Below are 22,880 nucleotides of genomic sequence, written 5' to 3'. Positions count from 1 at the left end.
TGAAAAGAGCTAACAATAAAAACCAGGGAGAGGTAAAGTTTTCAACTTTGTCGGTCAGGATTAGGGTTGGGATGGTGCTGGGGAAACAGTCAGTGTAAGGGTTCCATTTAGGGATGTAGATAGCATAAAGGTGATAGTCAGGGTTCACGGTAGGATCAGGGAAAGAGTTAGGTTAAGTGAAAGAAGTTGAAGGTTACAGTAAAGATAAGAACATTCTATTCCATGGGTTTAATAGCTCTAAGAAATAGAGGGTCTGTTTTCAGATTAATAGACGCATAGATGTTGAGTCTTATTCACAGTTGAATGCAAGTTATAACTGTGGCGTTTTGCTTGTATACTGTAATAATAAGTTGCACTTCTAGACTTGTGATATCATCAGACTTAATTGGGCATGGTTCAGGTTACAGTGAAAACTAGCAAGAACCCAGTTTACAAACATTCAACTATATTAGCAGTCTTGGACAGTCTTAGTTGCTTCCTTTGTGCCTATAAAAGCCAGAATTGCTTTAGGCATATACATCACAGCTTGAAAGAAAGTGCTATTTAAGCACATAATAATCAACATTCTATTTTTGCTCCTTACCTCAATGTAGGCGACAATCATAGAGCCAATGATGACAAATGCAGAGTTCAGGGTTGCCCACAGCAGCAGAGAAAAAGACAGTCCCCCCGAGTCAGTGAATTTATCAATATCTAGACATGTTCATTAAGGAAGCTCACAGAAGAATGGAAGAAGAAAAACAATTACCATTTCCTAGACATGCTTTCAACAAAATACAATAAGGGAAGGCTTACAAGATAGCAACAGCGCATGAAAATACAAGTAAAAAACAACATTTCATAATGAAAATGTTACTTAGCTTGTAACCATCAGATCATCTGTTCATAGCGTCTAGTGATGTAGATTCACATGTTCTGCATACTCCTGCCACCTAGTGCTGAGTCCTGACATTTGCAACTTGTTTTTCTTCAAAGACGTTCGAGTCCCAAGACCTGCTCCACCTTAGAGAGTTTTCAGCTCAGCGAGTCAGCAGTGTAAGTGGAGTCCGGTGTCAAAGGCGTTTCAACCACCAAGGTTGTGATCAAGACCTTGGTGGTTGAAACGTGTTGGTGGTGTTTGGGTTACTCGTTTCTGTTAGAATAAACATCCAACACAAGGATTCCGGTGTGTGCCGTGTAATACTTTGTGTCATTTGATGGAGAATTATTTACAGGGCTGGCCCGTCCCTGACACGAGCACGGACTCAATGGAGCGAGCCCAGACAGGGGCCATTTGGAGAAAGAAAGAAAGAAAGAAAGAAAGAAAGAAAGAAAGAAAGAAAGAAAGAAAGAAAGAAAGAAAGAAAGAAAGAAAGAAAGAAAGAAAGAAAGAAAGAAAGAAAGAAGGATAGATAGAAGGATAGATAGAAGGATAGATAGATAGATAGATAGATAGATGCAGCATGTCCCCTTTAAAGGAAACCGGCTACATTAAGAAGATGTATTTTGAAAGCTGTCACAGTCAGGTGCTCTATTGAACCTAGCAGGCCACAATTTTGCCTGCTAGGCCCACCAAATGCAGTATGTAACGTTCACCATTTGGGGTATCTCACAATTTGCAACCTGCCTTCTGGTCAGATTGCGAAACACATTAATACATAAGTCAGTTTGCAAAATCTCAATGGATTCTCAAAACGTCAATTTGGGACCACTTTTTGTGAAACTAGTTTTTATACATCTAGCCCTTAGATCTGAGAGTATTTTGGAAATATTGTCTTCCCAGGAGTGCAGTCCAATTGTTCACTGCATCACTCTTCTCCATCCATGTAACAAAGCAATAGTTCTCTGCAGGCTGTCTTAAAGGACTATTTACCCCCACACACCCCAGGTTGCATTCTCCACAGAAAAGGCCATCTGCAGAATTGGAAGGCCTAAAATCCATAGCACATCAGAGGCTACTGTTCTTTGTAGCATTATGAAAAGGCTTAGGGTGCGGTTTAGTGGCATTCAAGTACAAACATGACAGCTTCCTCCTGCTTTATTCACTATTATCTTCCCCTTCAACTCCTCACAGCAATTTGAGCACTTTGCAGAATGCGATTAGACTGCTACATCCTTTTCACAGCAAAGTGGTGAAAACAGAGTTGAAAAGTAAATGGTGTTTTCCTTTAATTAAAACCACTATCACAATTTAACAAGTTGCTTTGTACTTTTGCACCTGTAAAATATCTGCAGATTACTTTACTTCCGATCCTCGTCTCATGTCGCTTCCTCTTTCTGTTGTTGAGATCATCTTTGAAACAGAGGACAGACCAATTGTGAAAACACTAACAAAAACACAAAGTTAAAAGGTAAGGAAAGATAAACAGAATTTTATTTTTACAAAAAGTAAACTGACCTTTTAAAAGTCTTCAACAATAGTTATATAGTGCTCATACGGGTTTGTCGTGCCTCAATAAAGGCTCTGCAAGGTGTTTTCACGGTTTCACCATAAGGCCGCCCTAACAAACCTTTCCCTGCTCTTAAATTCAGTCATCATCAAGCAGTGATTGGCTCATTTTTAAATCCAACGGCAAACTTTTTTCCTCTCTTAAATCAGTAATCTTCCTAATCAAAAAATAGGGCAATTATATTTCTCAAATTCTAATGCCATTTTACTGGAGACGAGCAAAATAGACTGTTCTCATCCTAGCCATGGCGTGCCGATGTTCTGATCTTCCCTTGGTCAGGGCTGACCTTCTTTCTCATCTAGCCAGACCGCGCTCTTTTCACACAGTGACCCACCCATTTCCTTGGTGCCGGGCCACGTGGTTTACTTTGGGAGTCACCTGTGTCTACTGCTCATGCCACCGGTCTAGGCCATTGCTATGAATCAACACATTGCGCAATAGGTTTCGTTACTCTCCTCAAGCACAGTTCAGAAGCACACTGCTCTTTTACTCAGTCCACCTCGTAGCTCCAAAGCTTACACCCACCATTAGAGATGCACTGCTAGATTGTGCTTAAGTGGCTCAGAGGATTCTTCATGTCATCCACTGTCCATCAGAAACAGTGGAGGAAGAACGAGGAAGCGGAGGAGTGCACTGATTACCGTCCACTTTGTGACCACTGCAGTTTTGGTGGTCTTACAGGCATTCATCGTGCTCAGCCCACTCTTGAATAAGTGACTCCATGAGGCCTTGCCATTTACTTGAGAAGCCATTAGTCTCTACACAAGCATACGTATTACCGAATGGCACCATTCTCCCCCGGCGAAAGATCATTTAGATGCCTGCATTCCATACTTGTGACACAGTAACTAACAAACAAGACAATACATTAGATTGTGAGATGGCTCTAGATGAAGGAAGTACCCTCAGAACTATCATATTAATTTGGATCTTTACAAATCTAAAGTTTGATTCAGCGAAAAGGTTGGCATATTTTCTGACACACACAAATAGCAGAGAAGCTTATTAAGGAAGGGTGTGCTCTAAGCCAACTCTACAGATTACGCTAATAATCAACTCACATTTTGCCAGCTAATGCTGAATTGGGCCTGGTGATCAATAAAAACAGTTGTAAGCAGATCGCGGTGAGGATACTAAACACCATCTAATACTACTTTGGGGCAACGTCAAAGATTTTGCATTGATATAAAACTGATACTGCTTCTACTATCATGAAGATGTGCAGTAAAGCGAATTTACTTCTGATCGTAATTACTAAAAGGGAGAACTGTATCTTCACCCTTTATTGTAATTTAAGCAAAGTGAGTAAGAAAATGAAGCCACGAATGAAGAAAATCAGTCTCAAGAAACACAGGACAGCACGTATTGGGACAAACACTATGCAAAAACCTGCCATGGCTTTAAATGCACTGAACACTGCAGTAGGGCACTATCCTCTGGGCTTACACAAAATATGAATATTAGAAAAAAAGTGATAGAAAAACCCATTACTTGAATGTGGGACAAATGTGGCAGCCAGGAATATGGTGAATGGTGTTAAACCATGATCTGTTCCCAAATTACTGGCTTGTCCAATCTTTCAAAACAATAATTTATGTTTTTATAAGCTACTTGATGACACTTTTTTGCGATTTCCTAGAGGTTTATTTCCTCATTCTTGAATTCAGGAAAGAGCACAATGGCAATAAATGCCAGACCAAGGACAATCTCTTGATAATTCATGCCAGGGATAGAACGGTGAACCAGGACTAGCCATCACAGTCAGTGATGGTGTGATCACATGCGTAGCTAAGGAACTGAAAGGCACAAGATGGCCCATAGAGAGTATGAAATTAAAATGTCACTTACCCAGTGTGCATCTGTTCGTGGCATTAGTCGCTGCAGATTCACATGCTGTGCATAGTCCGCCGTCTGGTGTTGGGTCGGAGTGTTACAAGTTGTTTTTCTTCGAAGAAGTCTTTTCGAGTCACGAGACCGAGGGACTCCTCCTCCTTTGTTTCCATTGCGCATGGGCGTCGACTCAATCTTAGATTGTTTTCCCCACAGAGGGTGAGGTAGGAGTTGTGTATGTTAGTAATAGTGCCCATGCAATGGAATGAATAAGTATGTACAAAATAAAGTTTAAGTAATATATTTACAAATGTACAAATGTTGAAGATTACTTCCAAACGGCTACAGGCTCCCGGGGAGGCGGGTGGACGCATGTGAATCTGCAGCGACTAATGCCACGAACAGATGTACACTGGGTAAGTGACATTTTCAGTTCGGTGGCATGTGTAGCTGCAGATACACATGCTGTGCATAGACTAGTAAGCAGTTATCTCCCCAAAAGCGGTGGCTCAGCCTGTAGGAGTGGAAGTAGTTTGAAATAAAGTTCTTAGTACGGCTTGACCTACTGTGGCTTGTTGTGCAGATAGCACGTCTACACAGTAGTGCTTAGTAAATGTGTGAGGCGTAGACCATGTGGCTGCCTTACATATTTCGTTCATTGGAATATTTCCTAGGAAGGCCATGGTAGCGCCTTTCTTTCTGGTTGAGTGTGCCTTTGGTGTAATGGGCAGCTCTCTCTTTGCTTTAAGGTAGCAGGTTTGGATACACTTAACTATCCATCTGGCTATACCCTGTTTTGATACTGGGTTTCCTGTATGAGGTTTTTGAAATGCAATAAACAGTTGTTTTGTTTTCCTAATTAGTTTTGTTCTGTCAATGTAGTACATTAGTGCTCTTCTGATGTCTAATGTATGTAGTGCCCTTTCAGCTACTGAGTCTGGCTGTGGAAAGAACACTGGTAGTTCTACTGTTTGATTTAAGTGGAACGGTGAAATAACTTTTGGTAAAAATTTAGGATTAGTTCTTAGAACTACCTTATTTTTGTGTATTTGAATAAAAGGTTCCTGTATAGTAAACGCTTGAATTTCGCTTACTCTTCTTAGAGATGTAATGGCAACGAGAAATGCAACCTTCCACGTTAAGAATTGCATTTCGCAAGAATGCATGGGTTCGAAAGGTGGACCCATGAGTCTTGTTAAGACGATGTTGAGGTTCCATGAAGGAACAGGTGGTGTTCTTGGTGGTATAATTCTTTTTAGGCCTTCCATAAACGCTTTAATGACAGGTATCCTAAATAGTGAAGTTGAATGGGTAAGCTGCAGGTATGCAGAAATTGCCGCGAGGTGTATCTTTATGGAAGAGAAGGCCAGATTTGATTTCTGCAAATGTAGTAAGTATCCTACTACATCCTTTGGAGATGCATGTAATGGTTGAACTTGATTACTATGGCAGTAGCAAACAAACCTTTTCCATTTACTTGCATAGCAGTGTCTAGTGGATGGCCTTCTAGCCTGTTTTATGACCTCCATACATTCTTGGGTGAGGTTTAAATGTCCGAATTCTAGGATTTCAGGAGCCAGATTGCTAGATTCAGCGATGCTGGGTTTGGATGCCTGATCTGTTGTTTGTGTTGTGTTAGCAGATCTGGCCTGTTGGGTAGCTTGACATGGGGTACTACTGACATGTCTAGTAGTGTTGTGTACCAGGGTTGTCTTGCCCATGTTGGTGCTATTAGAATGAGTTTGAGTTTGTTTTGACTCAATTTGTTTACTAGATATGGAAGGAGAGGGAGAGCGGGAAAAGCGTATGCAAATATCCCTGACCAATTCATCCATAGAGCATTGCCTTGAGACTGCCTGTGTGGGTACCTGGATGCGAAGTTTTGGCATTTTGCGTTCTCCTTTGTTGCAAATAGGTCTATTTGAGGTGTTCCCCAAATGTGGAAGTAAGTGTTTAGAATTTGGGGGTGAATCTCCCATTCGTGGACTTGTTGGTGATCTCGAGAGAGGTTGTCTGCTAGTTGATTCTGGATCCCTGGAATAAACTGTGCTATTAGGCGAATGTGGTTGTGAATTGCCCATTGCCATATCTTTCGTGCCAGGAGGCACAGCTGTGTCGAGTGTGTTCCCCCCTGTTTGTTTAGATAATACATTGTTGTCATGTTGTCTGTTTTGACAAGAATGTATTTGTGGGTTATGATGGGTTGAAATGCTTTCAACGCTAGGAATACTGCTAACAATTTGAGGTGATTTATATGCAGCTTTGTTTGATGTACGTCCCATTGTCCTTGGATGCTGTGTTGATTGAGGTGTGCTCCCCACCCTGTCATGGAAGCATCTGTTATCACGTATTGTGGCACTGGGTCTTGGAAAGGCCGCCCTTTGTTTAGATTTATACTGTTCCACCATAGAAGCGAGATGTATGTTTGGCGGTTTATCAACACCAGATCTAGAAGGTGACCCTGTGCCTGTGACCATTGCGATGCTAGGCACTGTTGTAAGGGCCTCATGTGCAGTCTTGCGTTTGGGACAATGGCTATGCATGAAGACATCATGCCTAGGAGTTTTAATACCATCTTTGCATGTATTTTTTGTGTTGGATACATGGCTTGTATAACCTTGTAAAAATGTTGAACCCTTTGTGGACTTGGAGTGGCTATCCCCTTTGTTGTGTTGATTGTCGCTCCTAAGTATTGCTGTGTTTTGCACGGCAGAATGTGTGATTTTGCATAGTTGATGGAGAAACCGAGTTTGTAGAGGGTTTGTATGACATACTCTGTGTGGTGTGAACACTTTGTTAGGGAGTTGGTTTTGATTAGCCAATCGTCTAGGTAGGGGAACACGTGTATTTGCTGCCTTCTGATATGTGCAGCTACTACTGCTAGGCATTTTGTAAATACTCTTGGTGCGGTCGTTATACCGAACGGCAACACTTTGAATTGGTAATGTATTCCCTTGAATACGAACCTTAGGTATTTCCTGTGTGAGGGATGTATCGGTATGTGGAAATACGCGTCCTTTAGATCTAAGGTTGTCATATAGTCTTGTTGTTTTAGCAGTGGTAATACGTCTTGTAGCGTGACCATGTGAAAGTGTTCCGATTTGATGTAGATGTTTAGTGTTCTGAGATCTAAGATTGGTCTCAGTGTTTTGTCTTTTTTTGGTATTAGAAAGTACAGTGAGTAAACTCCTGTGTTCCTTTGTGTACGTGGTACAAGTTCTATTGCGTCCTTTTGCAGTAATGCCTGAACTTCTAATTCGAGAAGGTCTAAATGCTGTTTTGACATGTTTTGTGTTTTTGGTGGGACATTTGGAGGGATTTGGAGAAATTCTATGCAATAACCATGTTGGATAATTGCTAAGACCCAAGTGTCTGTTGTTATCTCCTCCCAAGCTTTGTAAAATTGGCTTAGTCTTCCCCCCACTGGTGTTGTGTGAAGGGGTTGAGTGACATGTGAGTCACTGTTTGGTTGTAGGGATTTTGGGACCTTGAAATTTTCCCCGGTTTCTAGGGAATTGTCCCCCTCTGTACTGGCCCCGAAAGCCTCCCCTTTGGTACTGTCCCTGGTAGGTAGACAGTGTTGATTGTGAGGTGCTGGCTTGTGTGGCTTGACCCCGAAACCCCCCTCTGAAGGGTGCTCTGCGAAATGTGCCAAAAGTGCCTCTGCCCTGTGAGGAATAGAGTGCGCCCATGGCCTTGGCCGTGTCAGTGTCCTTTTTCAATTTCTCAATTGTCGTGTCCACATCGGGTCCAAACAATTGTTGTTCGTTGAACGGCATATTGAGCACTGCCTGTTGTATCTCGGGTTTAAACCCGGATGTGCGCAACCATGCGTGCCTTCTTATGGTTACCGCGGTATTTATTGTTCTTGCAGCTGTATCCGCTGCATCCATAGAGGAGCGTATTTGGTTATTAGAGATATTTTGTCCCTCCTCAACTACTTGTTTTGCCCGTTTCTGTAATTCTTTGGGTAGATGCTCGATGAGATGCTGCATCTCATCCCAATGGGCTCTGTCATATCGCGCTAGGAGCGCCTGAGAGTTCGCGATGCGCCACTGGTTTGCAGCTTGTACAGCAACCCTTTTTCCAGCTGCGTCGAACTTGCGGCTCTCTTTGTCCGGAGGTGGGGCGCGCCTGATGTGTGCGAGTTGGCTCTCTTGCGAGCTGCCCCTACTACAACTGAATCTGGTGGCAGTTGTGATGTGATAAAAGCAGGGTCCGTGGGCGGTGCTTTATATTTTTTCTCCACCCGTGGAGTTATCGCTCTGCTTTTGACAGGTTCTTTAAAGATCTGTTTTGCGTGCCTTAGCATTCCCGGGAGCATAGGCAGGCTTTGATAGGTGCTATGGGTGGAGGAGAGGGTGTTGAAAAGGAAGTCATCCTCGACAGGTTCTGAGTGTAACGACACGTTATGGAACTCTGCTGCCCTAGCTACCACCTGTGCATACGCTGTGCTGTCCTCAGGTGGTGAGGGCTTAGTAGGGTACGACTCAGGACTATTGTCTGATACTGGGGCGTCGTATAGGTCCCAAGCGTCCTGGTCATCTTGGCTCATGGTGGTATGAGCTGGTGAATGTGACGGAGTTTGTGCCGGTGATGTATGAGTTACAGGTGGAGGAGAGGGTGGTGGAGTTACTTTCTTCACCACTTTTGCTTGTGGTGTTTGTTCTTGTGTTTGGAACTCGAGTCTCCTTTTCCTCCTGATTGGGGGAAGAGTGCTGATCTTCCCTGTCCCACTCTGTATGAAGATCCGCTTCTGGGTGTGGTCTACGTCAGTGGTTTGTAACTCTTCGTCAAATCTGTGTTTGCGCATTTGAGAGGACAGTGATTGTTCCTCTGAATACGAGCTGGCAGTCGGTTCGGTTGCTGGGCGTTTTGGCACCGAAACTGTGTCTTTGCTTGTTTTCGGCTCCGAGGAGAATTTTCTCTTTTCTGTAGTCGAGCCTTCTCGGCGTCGATCATCCTCGGTGCCGCTGTCTCTGCGTCGAGCAGCTTCGGTTCCGCTGTCTCGGCGTCGACCCTTTTCGGCAGCACTTTCTCGGTCCCGAGATTGCTGCGTGCCTGTGTCTCGACCCGAGTCGGACGATCTCGGCACCGGTTCGCCCTTTTTCGGTGCCGATGGACGGTCACCTATTTTATGGGTTGAGCCATGGCCTGTTGGCAGTGGCGTCCCCTGGGCCTTTTCTGTTTTCCCGTGTGGTGCTTGTTTCGACGTCTTACTCACGGTTTCTTCGACGTCGAACTCCTCCGAGTCCGATTCAAGGATGGAGAAGGCTTCCTCTTCTTCTCCTTGTTCCTCGAACCCTCGTTGTCCTGTCGGCGTGGACGCCATTTGCAACCTTCTGGCTCTTCGGTCATGGAGCGTCTTTCGGGACCGAAACGCACGACAGGCCTCACACGTTTCTTCCTTGTGCTCGGGCGACAGGCACAAGTTACAGACCAAATGTTGGTCTGTATATGGATATTTACTATGGCATTTAGGACAGAATCGGAACGGGGTCCGTTCCATCGGTGTCGATGTTACACGCGGTCGGGCCGACCAGGCCCCGACGGGGGTCGAAGTTACCCCAAAGGGCTACCGGAGCTCTTCACGATTCGGTGTCGATTCTATCTAACCCGATACCGAACGAAACAATACCGACGTAGTTTTCCGAAGTTCTGACTATCTTTCCGTCCCGAAACCCGGAGCGAAAAGGAACACGTCCGAACCCGATGGCGGAAAAAAACAATCTAAGATGGAGTCGACGCCCATGCGCAATGGAAACAAAGGAGGAGGAGTCCCTCGGTCTCGTGACTCGAAAAGACTTCTTCGAAGAAAAACAACTTGTAACACTCCGACCCAACACCAGACGGCGGACTATGCACAGCATGTGTATCTGCAGCTACACATGCCACCGAACATAATTTTACCCTCAAAGTGGTAGATCATACTATGAAAAGCAGGTATACGCCGACCAGGTTTGGGGGTTTCACCTCAAAATAGTAGCATCAGAATTTCCCTAAAAATAAGAATTAACCTACGATACATGTGAGAAAGAGCATTATTAGTTTGGGTGGATAGGAGTAATAAGTTAAGTTCAGGTAAGGTTTCTGTAAATTAAATGCGAGTTCAACCCCAGGTGTCTATGGCACAGAGCAGGCAGGCTTAAGTTACAAAATTGTGTAAAGCATTTAGAAGTATCAAAACAGTTAAAATGTTAAAAAACAAGACAATAAAAATCGCACTCCAATTTATACAAATAGGGGACAATTTAATGAAATAAATGACACCAAAACAACAAAAATCTAATAAGTGGGTCTGGAGACATGAATTTAAATTTTTTAAAGAAACGTAGCACCAAACAAAAATTAAGCACCAATCGTGGTCATTTGGTAGCACTCAACCAGGACCCTGGCATGACTTAAGGCTGACAGCGACCAGATACAGAAAACAGGTGCGACCCGGCCTGAAGTTTTACCTTTGAATTTAGTCTCTCAAATGGGAGTCAAAAATCCTCAGCAGGGGAAGGCACTTGTCTGTAGTCAAGAAAGACTCAATGAGGCAAGACAGTTGTCGGATTAGAAACACCTTGAGCAGGACAAATGACAAAACTATGGCTGAGGAAGATCGCTCACTGGCTGGATACCTGCGGAGAGTCTGCCTGGTGAAGAGTTCTAAGTCCTGACTTAGTCATATTGTTGGAGCACGGAGACCTTTTATTTGACAGGTCATATTAACAGTTTTAAAACTGCATAGACAGGCTACAGTGTTAGGCTTGCAGTTATGTTTCACTGAAGTAGATGCCACAATGGCTGCGGCAGTCCACTAGAGACATTTAGCTATAGGCCCTGGGTACACTCCGTATCATTTACTAGGAACTTATAGATTCGTTTAAATTGCTAATTAAGAGTTCAGCCAATTTTTACATATGTTTGGGTTTAGACTACAGGCAGGGGTGCCTGGTGAGCAGGGTCACAATGCAGAATCAAACACCCAGAGTGGCTGTTAATTTGAGGAGGGAGGGGGTGGGCGGGACCACACAGGCACACACGCACTCATTCATCCATTCAATCACACATGCGCACACACATCCATTCACAACACTCCTTATCAAATATTCAAACGTACACACACGCACCAAACACTTAAAAAAAAAAAAAAAAAACACATACACACTCACTTACCTTCAACTGTGCCTCGGAGGTCCCAAGAGGGTTGGGCACTGCTGCATTCCCTCACTAGCTAACCTATGGTCTGCCAATGAGGGAAGGCAGCAGTCCCAACTTGTCACAGAGTGGGGGTGGAGTCAGTGAGACTGCTGACCCCACCTCACTCTGTGACAAGGTGTCAATGATTGACATTCGGTCCTGGGTGCTTCAGGATAGAGTGTTAATAGGCCTCAGGTCCAAAGCAATCGGTGATGTTCCCCCTCGTCATGAGGAGGAGGGCCTTAAGGCACCTTTGCTAGGCTGAAGAGGTCACGCCCACAGGGCTGTGACTTCTTCAGCTCAGCAAAGTTCAGCTCAGGCAAGCGCTAGCCTGCACAAATAGAGCATGTCTAGCTCCTGGCTGCATGAAGTGAAAGTGAAGAGCGTCTGTCAGGCTGACCTTTGCCCCTCAAGAAGAGTGTCTAAGGTGGGGGGCGTAGCCCCTCAGCCCCAAAGGATAGGTCACCGCTGGAAACACCCAGCTTGATCAGTACAAAGAAATGAGGATGAACATACAAAAAGAGGCATTTTTCTACAATACTCTTTAGCTGATAATTCTCTAGTATTCAAACTTCTCTGACAGTCTGAGATAATCTGAATGAATTAATGGAACCGAATGTTCATTCTTTAATACTGCTTGATCGCACATGGAGCAACTGATAAGGGTTCCTAAGAATGGTTCTACATGGCTGCCAGTGCATCAAGCTTGGCAACACTGCTGCGGAAGTATGGTCCAAAATACTGATTTCGAGTCACATTGCAGATGAGATTGCACTGAGAAGAGATTTTTGCGCTGTAACGTATCCCACCGAATGCAATGATGGAAGCTCGTGAGGGACAGCAGACCTAGCCCTTGCATTCTTATTTGAGGAATGCCTACTGTTTTAAGAATGAGCCTGCAGGTAGTGAGCATGTTTTGTCACTTGGCAACATACTGTGTCTAAAGAAATGTTAAAAAAAAAATAAATAAAAAAAATCTAAAAAGGGGCCTTTAGCCCACCCATTGCTTACCATTTTCTGGCATCATTACCACTCTTACTCTTTGCTGCCTTCTAATGCAGTAGCGTGTGAGGATCACTTTTTCTTTCTGTGGCGCATGGACCAAGTACACATTATTTCATCTTAGTGTATGTCGCTGCTACAGCTGTGATCGAGGTACTATTTCTTCTTTTTCTGGACTTTTTTATATAGCACAAACTCAACCTGAGCTAAAGCCTGTCGACAAACAAAGTGCAATTATCATATTGACCATCATACTTCAATCTATGCTAAAAGTCCTGCTGGCTCGAGCAGCTCCAAGCTCCAGATTTCGCTGACATTTGCTGCACTGTATTGGCAGCTCTGAAGGATGGAAAGGCAGAATTAGAACCAGGTTAGAAACTACTCTAAGAACTTGGTGATGTCAGCCATCTGTAAGCCTCAAAGGAATTCACTTGTGCCCAGGGAATATACAATAGGTTGCCTCCATGATGCTCAGGCTGCCGGAGGCACTCTTCCCACAGCCAGTAATACATCCCACCTGGGTCATGGTGACACACCTACAGAAGGTTGTAATGTGCTTTAGAGAGAGCAATAAATAGAGGATAAATACAACTTAAATGGCAGGGGACTTTAACCCCTTGGGTGCCTGGGATGTAACGGTTAGGTGCTGGGCAGCACCGCTCGGGTGCTCAGGACGTAACCGTTACATCCTGCACCCGGCTCATGGGGGGGGGGGGGGGGGGGGAGCGCTAGCGCTCCTCCCATGAGCCTCCCAAATCCAGGGAAGGGATGGGAGGGGAATTGCTTCCCCTTCCACCGCCACGCCCCCAACCCCATATAAATTGGGGCAAAGTTGTTCTGCCCGCCGTGGGCCTTGGGTGTCTAGTTTTCAGAAAACCAGGTAGGTTTGTATTTGATAATTTTGATGTGTCCATATAGTGTTTTGGTGTTTTGGGGGCACTTCCTGTCGCGGGCACTAGGCCTACTCACACAAGTGAGGTACCATTTTTATCAGGAGACCTGCGGGAATGCTGAGTGGAAGGAAGTTTGTGGCTCCCCTCAGATTCCAGAACTTTGCAGCATCGAAATGTGAGGAAAAAGTGGGTTTTGTTTTGCCAAATGTAGAGGTTTGCTAAGGATTCTGGGTAACAGAACCTGGTGAGGGACCCACAAGTCACCCCATCCTGGATTCTCCTAGGTGTCTAGTTTAAAAAAAAAATACACAGGTTTGGTAGGTTTCCCTAGGTGCCGGCTGAGCTAGAGGCCAAAATCCACAGCTAGACACTTTCCAAAAATCACATCCGATTTCAATGTAAAAATGTGATGTGTCCATGTTGTGTTTCCTGTTGCAGGCACTAGGCCTACCCACACAAGTGAGGTACCATTTTTAATGGGAGACTTGGGGGAACCCTGGGTGGAAGGAAATTTGTGGCTCCTCTCAGATTCCAGAACTTTCTGTCACCAAAATGTGAGGAAAAGGTGTTTTTTTAGCCAAATTTTGAGGTTTGCAAAGGATTCTGGGTAAAAGAACCTGTTGAGAGCCCCACAAGTCACCCCATCCTGGATTCCCCTAGGTGTCTAGTTTTAAAAAATGCGTAGGTTTCAGTAGGTGTCTGCTGAGCTAGAGGGCAAAATCTAAAGCTAGGCACTTTGCAAAAAACATGTCAGATTTCAATGTAAAAATGTGATGTGTCCATGTTGTGTTTCCTGTCGTGAGCATTAGGCCTACCCACGCAAGTGAGGTACCATTTTTATCGGGAGACTTGGGGGAACACAGAATAGCAGAACAAGTGATATTGCCCCTAACCTTTGTATACATGTTTTCCTTCCAAATGTAAGACAGTGTGTTAAAAAGACGTTTATTTGAGAAATGCCCTGTAATTCCAATGCTAGCATGGGGACCCCGGAATTCATAAACGTACAAATGACTACTGCTTCTCAACACCTTATCTTGTGCCCATTTTGGAAATACAAAGGTTTCCTGGATACCTACTTTTCACTCTTTATATTTCACCAAATGAATTGCTGTATACCCGGTATACAATGAAAACCCACTGCAAGGTGCAGCTCATTTACTGGCTCTGGGTACCTAGGGATCTTGATGAACCTACAAGCCCTATGTATCCCTGCAAACAGAAGAGTCCAGCAAACGTAACAGTATATTGCCTTTGAAAATCTGACATCGCAGGAAAAAGTTAGAGTAAAACGTGACAAGAAGTGGCTGTTTTTTTCACCGCAATTTCAATATATTTTTATTTCAGCTGTTTTCTGTAGGAAAACCTGGTAGGATCTACACAAAAGACCCCTCGCTGAATTCAGAAGTTTGTCTACTTTTCAGAAATGTTTAGCTGTCCGGGATCCAGCATTGGTTTCACACCCATTTCTGTCACTAACTGGAAGGAGGCTAAAAGCAGAACAAAATAGTAAAAATGGTGTATGTCCCAGTAAAATCCCAAAATTGTGTTGAAAAATATGGTTTTCGGATTCCAGTCTGCCACTTCCTGAAAGCTGGGAATATGGTGATTTTAGCACCACAAACCCTTTGTTGATGGCATTTTCGGGGGCGGGGGAGGATACAGGCTTTCTTCTTCAGCCCTTTTAAAAAAAAAAAAAAAAAAAAAAACGTTGCTGTATTTTGGCTAATATCGTGGTCTACTCCGGGGGAACTCACAAACTCTGGGTATCTTTAGAATCCATAGGATGTTGGGGGAAAAAAAAAAAGGACGCAAATTTGCCGTGGGTAGCTTATGTGGACAAAAAGTTATGAGAGCCTAAGCGCGAACTGCCCCAAATAGCCCAAAAAAAAGCTTGGCACCTGAGGGGGGGAAGGGCCTGGCTGCAAGGGGTTAATGAGAGCAGCTTTCATAACTCAGTGGAAAGGGTGCTATGACTCAGCCAATGTTGGCTGGGTCATAGAGATTCTTTTTTTTGTACTTTTAACCATGTTGGATTGGAAACACTGGAAAACAAAATAGTACACCTATTTAGATTTGTGAATGTTTACTTAGCCATGTTGTACAGCTGCATGCCTGCTGTGCAATATTGTTGAACGTAGGAAAACAAGCATTTGCAGTGTAACGAGTCTCGCATTTGCTTGTGTTAGAGCCATTAGTGTTGTGAACTCCTAACCAGACTTTTCTTGCCACATAAACTAATAATGAAAAGTAAACCTGTTTCACATATGCGAGCTGATGGTCGCCATGAGCGTAAAGGATACACAGAAAAGGAAACAGAAGTTTGCTCGTAGTGAAACTTATAGGAAAAAGTGCAATTATCCATGTAACCGGCAAAAGTGCCATTATTCATGTTACTGGCAAAAGTGCAATTATCCATCCAACCAGCAAAAGTGCAATTTTCCATGCAACCAGCAAAAGAGCAATTATCCATGTAACGGGGTTGATGTCATGGAAAGCGCTGGACTTCTGCCCAGAAAGATCGCGCTGCACAGGAAATGAAAAGATAAAGTAGTCCAGAAGCCAGCTTAAAACACAGAGCCTCGTATGTTTTCAGTAGTTTACTTGTGTGCTCGAGGAGGGCCAAACACCGGAAAATGCATGCCGTATGCATGCCTTTCACAAATGGAATCAATCGATTTTTAAAAAGGCAAGCCCACAAACGAATGAAGGTGTGACATGGGCGTGGTCAGAAGCCCAAAGAGCAATTCCAACATAGTCCAGAGCGCTTGTGCGCGCTCAACCCTAAAAAGCGCCATACAGCGGCCTGCGCTGGCCGCGTCACAGCACTTTCTTTTTTACTTTTAGCGAAGCAGCACAGCAGCTGCACTGAAAACGCGTATAGGTGAGAACTCCTGGATTTGCCAATGTTTACTTTTATTGCAGGCTATGTGCCTGAAGGGGGCTTCATCAGAAAATAAACTAGGCATTTTTGTGTAGGGCACTGGGGAGCATGTATTGGTCCCCTAGGCCGCTGCATGCTCTCCACAATGCTTACAACCCTCATTCACAAAGTGAAGCTCCCTCATGGACAGTTTCACTTTGTGAATAATCATCACCTGCTTTCGGAAATTTGTATCGGAGCAACAGTTTGTGTCTACAACTGCGGTTGCAAATCAACGATGAATTGTGGCCTCCGAGGAAAGCGCCAGTTTCACGCCTCCACCTAATTCTGAAACCCAAAGTGCACACTGTGAGCAGGAAGGCCATTTTCAATCATGATGCACCTAAAGTTCTTTGCGACATGAGCTCTCACTGCAGCAAAGCTTGCATTTTTGAGAGGCTAAGGCTTTATGACCACAAAACAGCTTCAGAACAGACATGTTACACAATAAGAACTGTTCTATGTTTTTATAAAAGAAAGAGGGTTACTAGTGAGCCTAAGTCAATCGACTAAAAAAAGATCCCTTATACTTTAAACTGTTGCATATCAAATATTTGTTTTCTGCTACTTACTTGACTGGATGTATGTTCAGGTCCACTTAATACCGAAGGCATCTAGTACTTGCATAAAATCCTTCTTTATCAAGTTAGACAGAAAAGTTTTGCTTTACACTAGGACAGAACCCAAGTTTTCCAAGGATACTTTCTTTCACAACCCAGTACTTGATGCCAGCCAGTTGCTCCACCACGATGTTGATAAAGCAAGCGATAAGTCCTGTAAGAATTCCAATGCAACCACAGATTACCCAGCGCTGGATTTCCACCGTTCGGAATGTCTGCAGTGAAGTGGGAGAACATTAAACATAATTTAGAATTAAAAGGGCAAACAATACCAAATAAGGGAGCATTGTTATTTATTCCATCTGGGGTTTCAACCAAACTGTAGATCATGAGAGTTAAACAAAAGTCAGAAGTACTTGAGATCCATGCAAACAAAGCATTGTAGAATACTATACAGTTAAGCAAGATGAAGAAAATGTGTATTTACTGGTAACCACAGTCCACTAGCGCTGCTATATTACAAGGACTCACAGGCTTAAATAATTCCTTGTTACAGGGGAAGGAGTCCCACAGTAAGTTTGAAATAGCAGTATGAAATCATAACAAGCCTGGAAGACTTTAAACTTGTGTTGCCTTAGTAGCACGCTCATCTCAGTGAAAAAGACCCAAAGTCAGCCAATGGGGTTAAAGTGCCCACAATTGTACCACTCCCCAAGGTATTTTTTTCTGCATGAGTGTGGAAAGAGTAAACCACTTGAGGTGTGCCTGTGTTTGGGGAGAAGGGAGAGACTCATGTGAACCTATGAAACCTACCAATATTGAAGGACAGCTAATTACAGGTATGTATCATTTTTCTTTTATAGCATTGATTCTTACATGGATATGTATGTTTGAATCAAAGTAGCAGGCAGTACAACTTAGTGTGACTTAGAACAGTGTTTGCCAAACTGTGCAACCAAATTTTGGTGGGTTGCAAAGGTCCAAACAAGAATTAAGATGCCATTAAATTCTGTATTAATCTTGTCACATTAGCTGCGCTTTAAAGACAGGGGTCAAACATCACACTAGGTCTTCCCACAAATAGCTGCTTACTTTTCTTTTAACATGGGGATTAGTGTTTACAAACTCCTCATATTTCAGAGTAAAAAGTGGATTGTGTGACAATCATGCTGAGGGAAAGGAATGTGAATGTAAGACAGCATTTTTTGTAAAACATAACAATGTACACATTCAGCAGTTATGAAAGGAAAAATTAGCTCATATTTTATAATTGTGAAACAAAGATTTTTATAGGATCAAAATACACAGAAAAACACTTTACTTGGTGATGGACAAATGATAACTTTTCACTGAAACCCAATTTCCACACATTATCATTTGTGTGAAATATAATTTTATCAGTAAAACTATATCTTACATTGTGTCCATTACACTGGAAAATGTGCTATCTGCAATGACCGTGCACTACCACACAATGATTTAGGTACATAAAGAAATTGCCCACCTTGTGTCAATTAAAGCAGGGTGGGTCGTGAAAGTTTGCCATTCTAAAAATTGGGTTGTGGTTCTAAAAAGTTTGGGAAGCACGGATAGTGCATCAGTGTTGGAAAGGAAGGATATGAATAGGAATGCTCACCATATCTGAAAAGATTACAAACAACTGCTTGGCCCTCCATTTCATCTCTCTGCAACTGCATCCAAGCACCAGTGCTGGGTGAAAGTGTATCGATTTCTCTATGTCCAGCAGATATTCACAATGGGCACTCAAGTGTAGCGAGCCACTGAAGATGCCCATGCCTTGTTAAATGTGCTTTGATATTACCACCTTTATATGTCAACAGGAGACAGCTGCTTGTGCTCATCTCACGATTCCTTGTTTTACAACAGGCAGTTCTTCCCTGGTAATGACATCACTATTAGATCAAAATTCAGAATTCTCTTGTCCTGTCCAAACAGAATTGTAGGCATCTCTGCAGATCGAAAGTGTGCAAAGCTCACTCTGCTGCTTGGACAACGCTTTGAGGGCTGGCATATCTTTCAGTATGAGCCATGGAATTGTGCACAGAGTGATTATCATTTGTGAATTGCAAAAATTGTATTTTTGTTCTAAATGCCTGGCTGAGGAAAGAGCCAGAAATAGTACTGTTTTCCAGGAGAGCAATATGACATTAGTCCAGTGGATCGGTTTAAAATTATTAATTAGTTGTTAAAACACTGTATCACGTTCTGGTTTTATTAATGGATTCCTTGGAGGAGGGAAGGCTAGGAAAAGACCCTTTACAAGTTCCTCGATGACCCTTGAGATGATAAAAATGACATGCCGGAGATCAGAGGTTCCTGGATATTGCTATGAGGTGAACTTTGATCAATGTGTGCCGGAACTGAATATGAGCCAGCTCTACTAGGGAAAGCAAATGCAGAGTCTCTTCTACTTAGCTGTCTTGTTTGAGAATAGCACCCTGACATACATACTAGTTTCTTTACAGTCTGCATGAATGTCTACAAGAAAGAACTGAAATCAGAAAACAAGCCAACAATTTCAAGGATCATAGTTATGATGAAGAATTTGCCCTTAGCTCCTAAAGAGGAGGTTCGTCTGCGAACCCAGTGGAATTGGTGGCATTACAGTTGGGTGAAGTAGTTTGTGAACCAGTATCATCCAGTCCACGCTGGAGCGATCAGAATCTGTCCTGGTTCTTACTACAGCTTACAATGACCCCTGGAATTAACAGGAAAAGAGGAGCATAAATCCTCCATCATCCGATCGAAAGGCACTCCACCCACAATCCTGCTTGCAGATACATCCTTGAGCATAACTGGCATTTCTTGTTTGGGAATATTGTAAGCAGGTCCAGAATCAGCATCTCCCATGACCGAAACACTTGCTTCAGAGGTGGTGTTGTTGTTGTCCTCCTATTCGGAGCAATCCTGAGTAGTGAAACTGTATTAGTCTGCTTGGTTGTTACCTGTTCTGCCTTTAAAACAATCAGGTGTTGTATGTGGTAATGCCACAGATGTTGATCCCAGCTGATAGTGTTCAGGACTTATACCAGCCTGCGTCTTGATGTAAAGCATCAATGTCATGTTGTCTATCCAGATCAAGCGCCTTACTCAGACTAAGCAAGTCTGCATGTCTCTTTTAATAGCCCTGAAATCCGGCACATCTCGGTTTAGGTTTATTTCCAAAGTAGATACCATCTCTCCAGCTGTTAGCTTCTCAAATGGGCTCCCATTACTTTGATGTGAGGCACAGGAATGAAGACCCATACCGCTCTTCTAGCACAAATCCACCACAAAAAAGTATTTTTCATTTTCGCTTTTACTTGAATTTAGTTGTCTAAGGAACCGGATATTTGTGCCCATTCCTTGTTACTTCTTCCTGTTTAGGCTGTAGGGTTCACTGTCAAAAGGGCACAAGACATAGGACAACATCATGCACAGCAGAGGTTTCAGAAGGTGCGCTTTGATATTTGGTTGGTTTGGGATTTGGCATGCTAGTCAGGCTAGGTTCTCCTCTATTCTTTAGTATATGGGTTTGCACCTAAGAAATGGATGGTATGTTTCTGTCTGGAGCAAGGCTGCTTTGAGCATTTTCACCAAGGTTGCTGTTGGTTCCCAATCCGGCTCTGCAGTCACTGGCTTTTTTGTGGCATCAGCAGAAGCGTCCTTGCCCAACCAGTCATCGAAGTATTGGTATTCTAGATGTCGCAAACCCCAAAGATTCGCAGGTACTGGTAGCATATATTTCATGAATATTTTCTGACTGGAATGGAGACCAAAAGGGAGAACTTGAATTTAAATTGGCAACTGGCATCCTTAAAACTTAGAAATTTCAGGTGTAGAGAATGGGTATGTGAAATAGGTGTTGAAGATGTGAAGAAACCAACCATTCTTTTGCAATCAGCAGCTGTAATAAATCCTGTAAGAGAACTAGGAAGAAAACCTGCTTTCCCAAGAAGCGGACCGAGATCCAAAACAGATCTCCTTTCTTTTTTAATTACAAACCCTGGTCATAGAAGCCTATGTTGCGATAACTTTTCAGAACTGGGCCAATCCCTTGCCTCCGTTGCATTATAAGGTTTTGCCTTTAGCAAACATAAAAGTTTTTTTTTTCAGTTAGGGCAACAGTGTATGTGGAGGCCACTGGACAAACCTCAGAGTGTGTCCTAACTAAAGGTAGAGTTCTTTCCATCTATGGTGCCAACAAATCAAAGGCTTATTTTCTTCCATCAATGGAGTCAACTGCTACCAGGGGAAGGGAGAAGTCAGTGACAACATCCTATCTCCTGTGACTTCTAGTGACTTACACCTCTAACTTTGGTCTGAGGTTTTTTTTTTTAATAGGATGCCACCATCCATTGCAGCTGATAGCTAGTTATGTTCTCACTCTCTTGGCTTCCTGGCTGCTGTCTTCCAGGAAGAGATCAAAGTAAAGATTGATATCAGACACATCTGTTGATTGAGCCTCTCTAATATTACATACTGATTGATGTGGCTGCCTTTAGGGACACTATCTTTCCAAACGCATCCATTCTCTGACAGCCATGTCTGGAGGAGCTGTGTAGGGGAGCTGCTGGGTTTCTTGACATCCTCTTGGCTGCCTCTATTGCCAGTTAGTTTGCAGTGAGGTGCCTAACTAGGCATGTTAGGGTATTGTTAGGCACCATATATTTAGTCAACACGTGGAATTACTGTGGCTGTATTAGTTTTAATTCTTCTTACCAGAGGTAAATCTATGTTTGTATGGTTTTGATGGAATTTCTGGCTGGTTACTGAAAATCATATAGGAATGCATCTGTTTTCTTGCTTGTTTCTAGATCATCCAATGGCAAATATAACCAGTGGAGGAGGTGTAGTCAGGCTTGTCATCAGAAGTATGCAATGATGCCACTTGCTTCCACAAGGTCTTGGGTCCTTTAGGAAGTTACCCATCTTCAAAGTCATCTTCCTATCATCGTCCAATCTATTTCTCTGAATCAGTCTTGTGGGTGGATCTTCTGTCAATGTAAGCTGTTCTGGCTTTCAGTGTCACGGGTACTTGTGGTATCTCCTCTGCTGGTTTCTGGGGTTCTGGTAAGGGCATCTTTAGTGGTAGAGGAGGACTATTTGATGTGGTGGTAGGCCATGCGAGGCCTCGCAAAATGGTTCAGTATGCAAATGAGCATAGTAACTCACCTTTATGTGTTGGAAATTCCTTTACAGGTCTTGGGGCACTTGCACCATTGGTGGATCACTGTATTTCTCTAGTCTCCCTCAAAGTCCATTGCTGTGATCAGAATGCGTTCAGTCCTCCGGATATTTATTCTCCGTATATCATGGATTGGGAGGCTGGTAATGTTACGATTGTGGGTCCATTTTATTGTGTGATTAATAAACCTTTATTCCTTTATGTTTGTGATCTGGGTAAAGGCAAAATACACAACTCTGTTTTTCAAGATCCTTCTATGTCCAAAAATAATTTTTCTACATAATTCAAGACTAGTGACTGAACACTCTGCACACAAAAATGATTCACAGGCTTGGAAAATAAATTTCAGAAGCAAAGTAAGACTTGCCTGTCTGAAGAAAGAGCAAAGCTCTAGGGCTCCTTTTCCACATGACGTGTGGCAGAAATCTTGGGAGAGATAACCTCTAGGAAGGGCGAAGGTCAGAGCACCCTCATCTCATTGGCTGAACTTCAGCTTTTCATTGGAGGTGGGTGTGTTACTAAAGGAACACTAGGTTAAGGTCTCCCAGGCTTGTTATGATTTCATACAGCTATTGTAATTTTACCATGGGATGCTCACCTGATGGCGGGGAAGGGTTTAAACATGAGTCTGTGAAAGATTTCATGCTGGAAAAGTGTGGAATCAAGCTTAGGATCCCTCACACCACAAACTCAGCACAGTGACTGAAATGGTACTCCTTCACAGGTACGACTATAAAGGAGTTTAGTGCTGCTGGATGCATCTGAAGAGCAGAACTGAAGTGGTCTAAGCTCCAGAGGGGATATTCGAGAGAGCTTTAGAGTTGTTGACTTATGATGCACAAGAACTCTGAGGAACTGATAGCAGCA

At 43.3% G+C, this 22,880-nt stretch overlaps 1 protein-coding gene across 2 annotated transcripts in view; it reads right to left on the bottom strand.

The window, feature by feature from the left end:
* Positions 1-22,880, bottom strand: part of CLCN7 (chloride voltage-gated channel 7) — a 273,461-nt gene that overhangs the window by 167,705 nt on the left and 82,876 nt on the right. For both annotated transcript variants that reach the window (XM_069210446.1, XM_069210445.1), the window contains 2 exons: positions 16,968-17,100; positions 584-693 (listed from right to left, as the gene is read on the bottom strand). In XM_069210446.1, the coding sequence (XP_069066547.1) occupies positions 584-693; positions 16,968-17,100 (243 nt within the window). The remainder of the gene's footprint in view (positions 1-583; positions 694-16,967; positions 17,101-22,880) is intronic.

This window comes from Pleurodeles waltl, chromosome 10, assembly GCF_031143425.1.
Source record: "Pleurodeles waltl isolate 20211129_DDA chromosome 10, aPleWal1.hap1.20221129, whole genome shotgun sequence".
NCBI classification, from domain to species: Eukaryota; Metazoa; Chordata; class Amphibia; order Caudata; family Salamandridae; genus Pleurodeles; species Pleurodeles waltl.
This window is presented reverse-complemented; position numbering and strand designations above follow the sequence as displayed.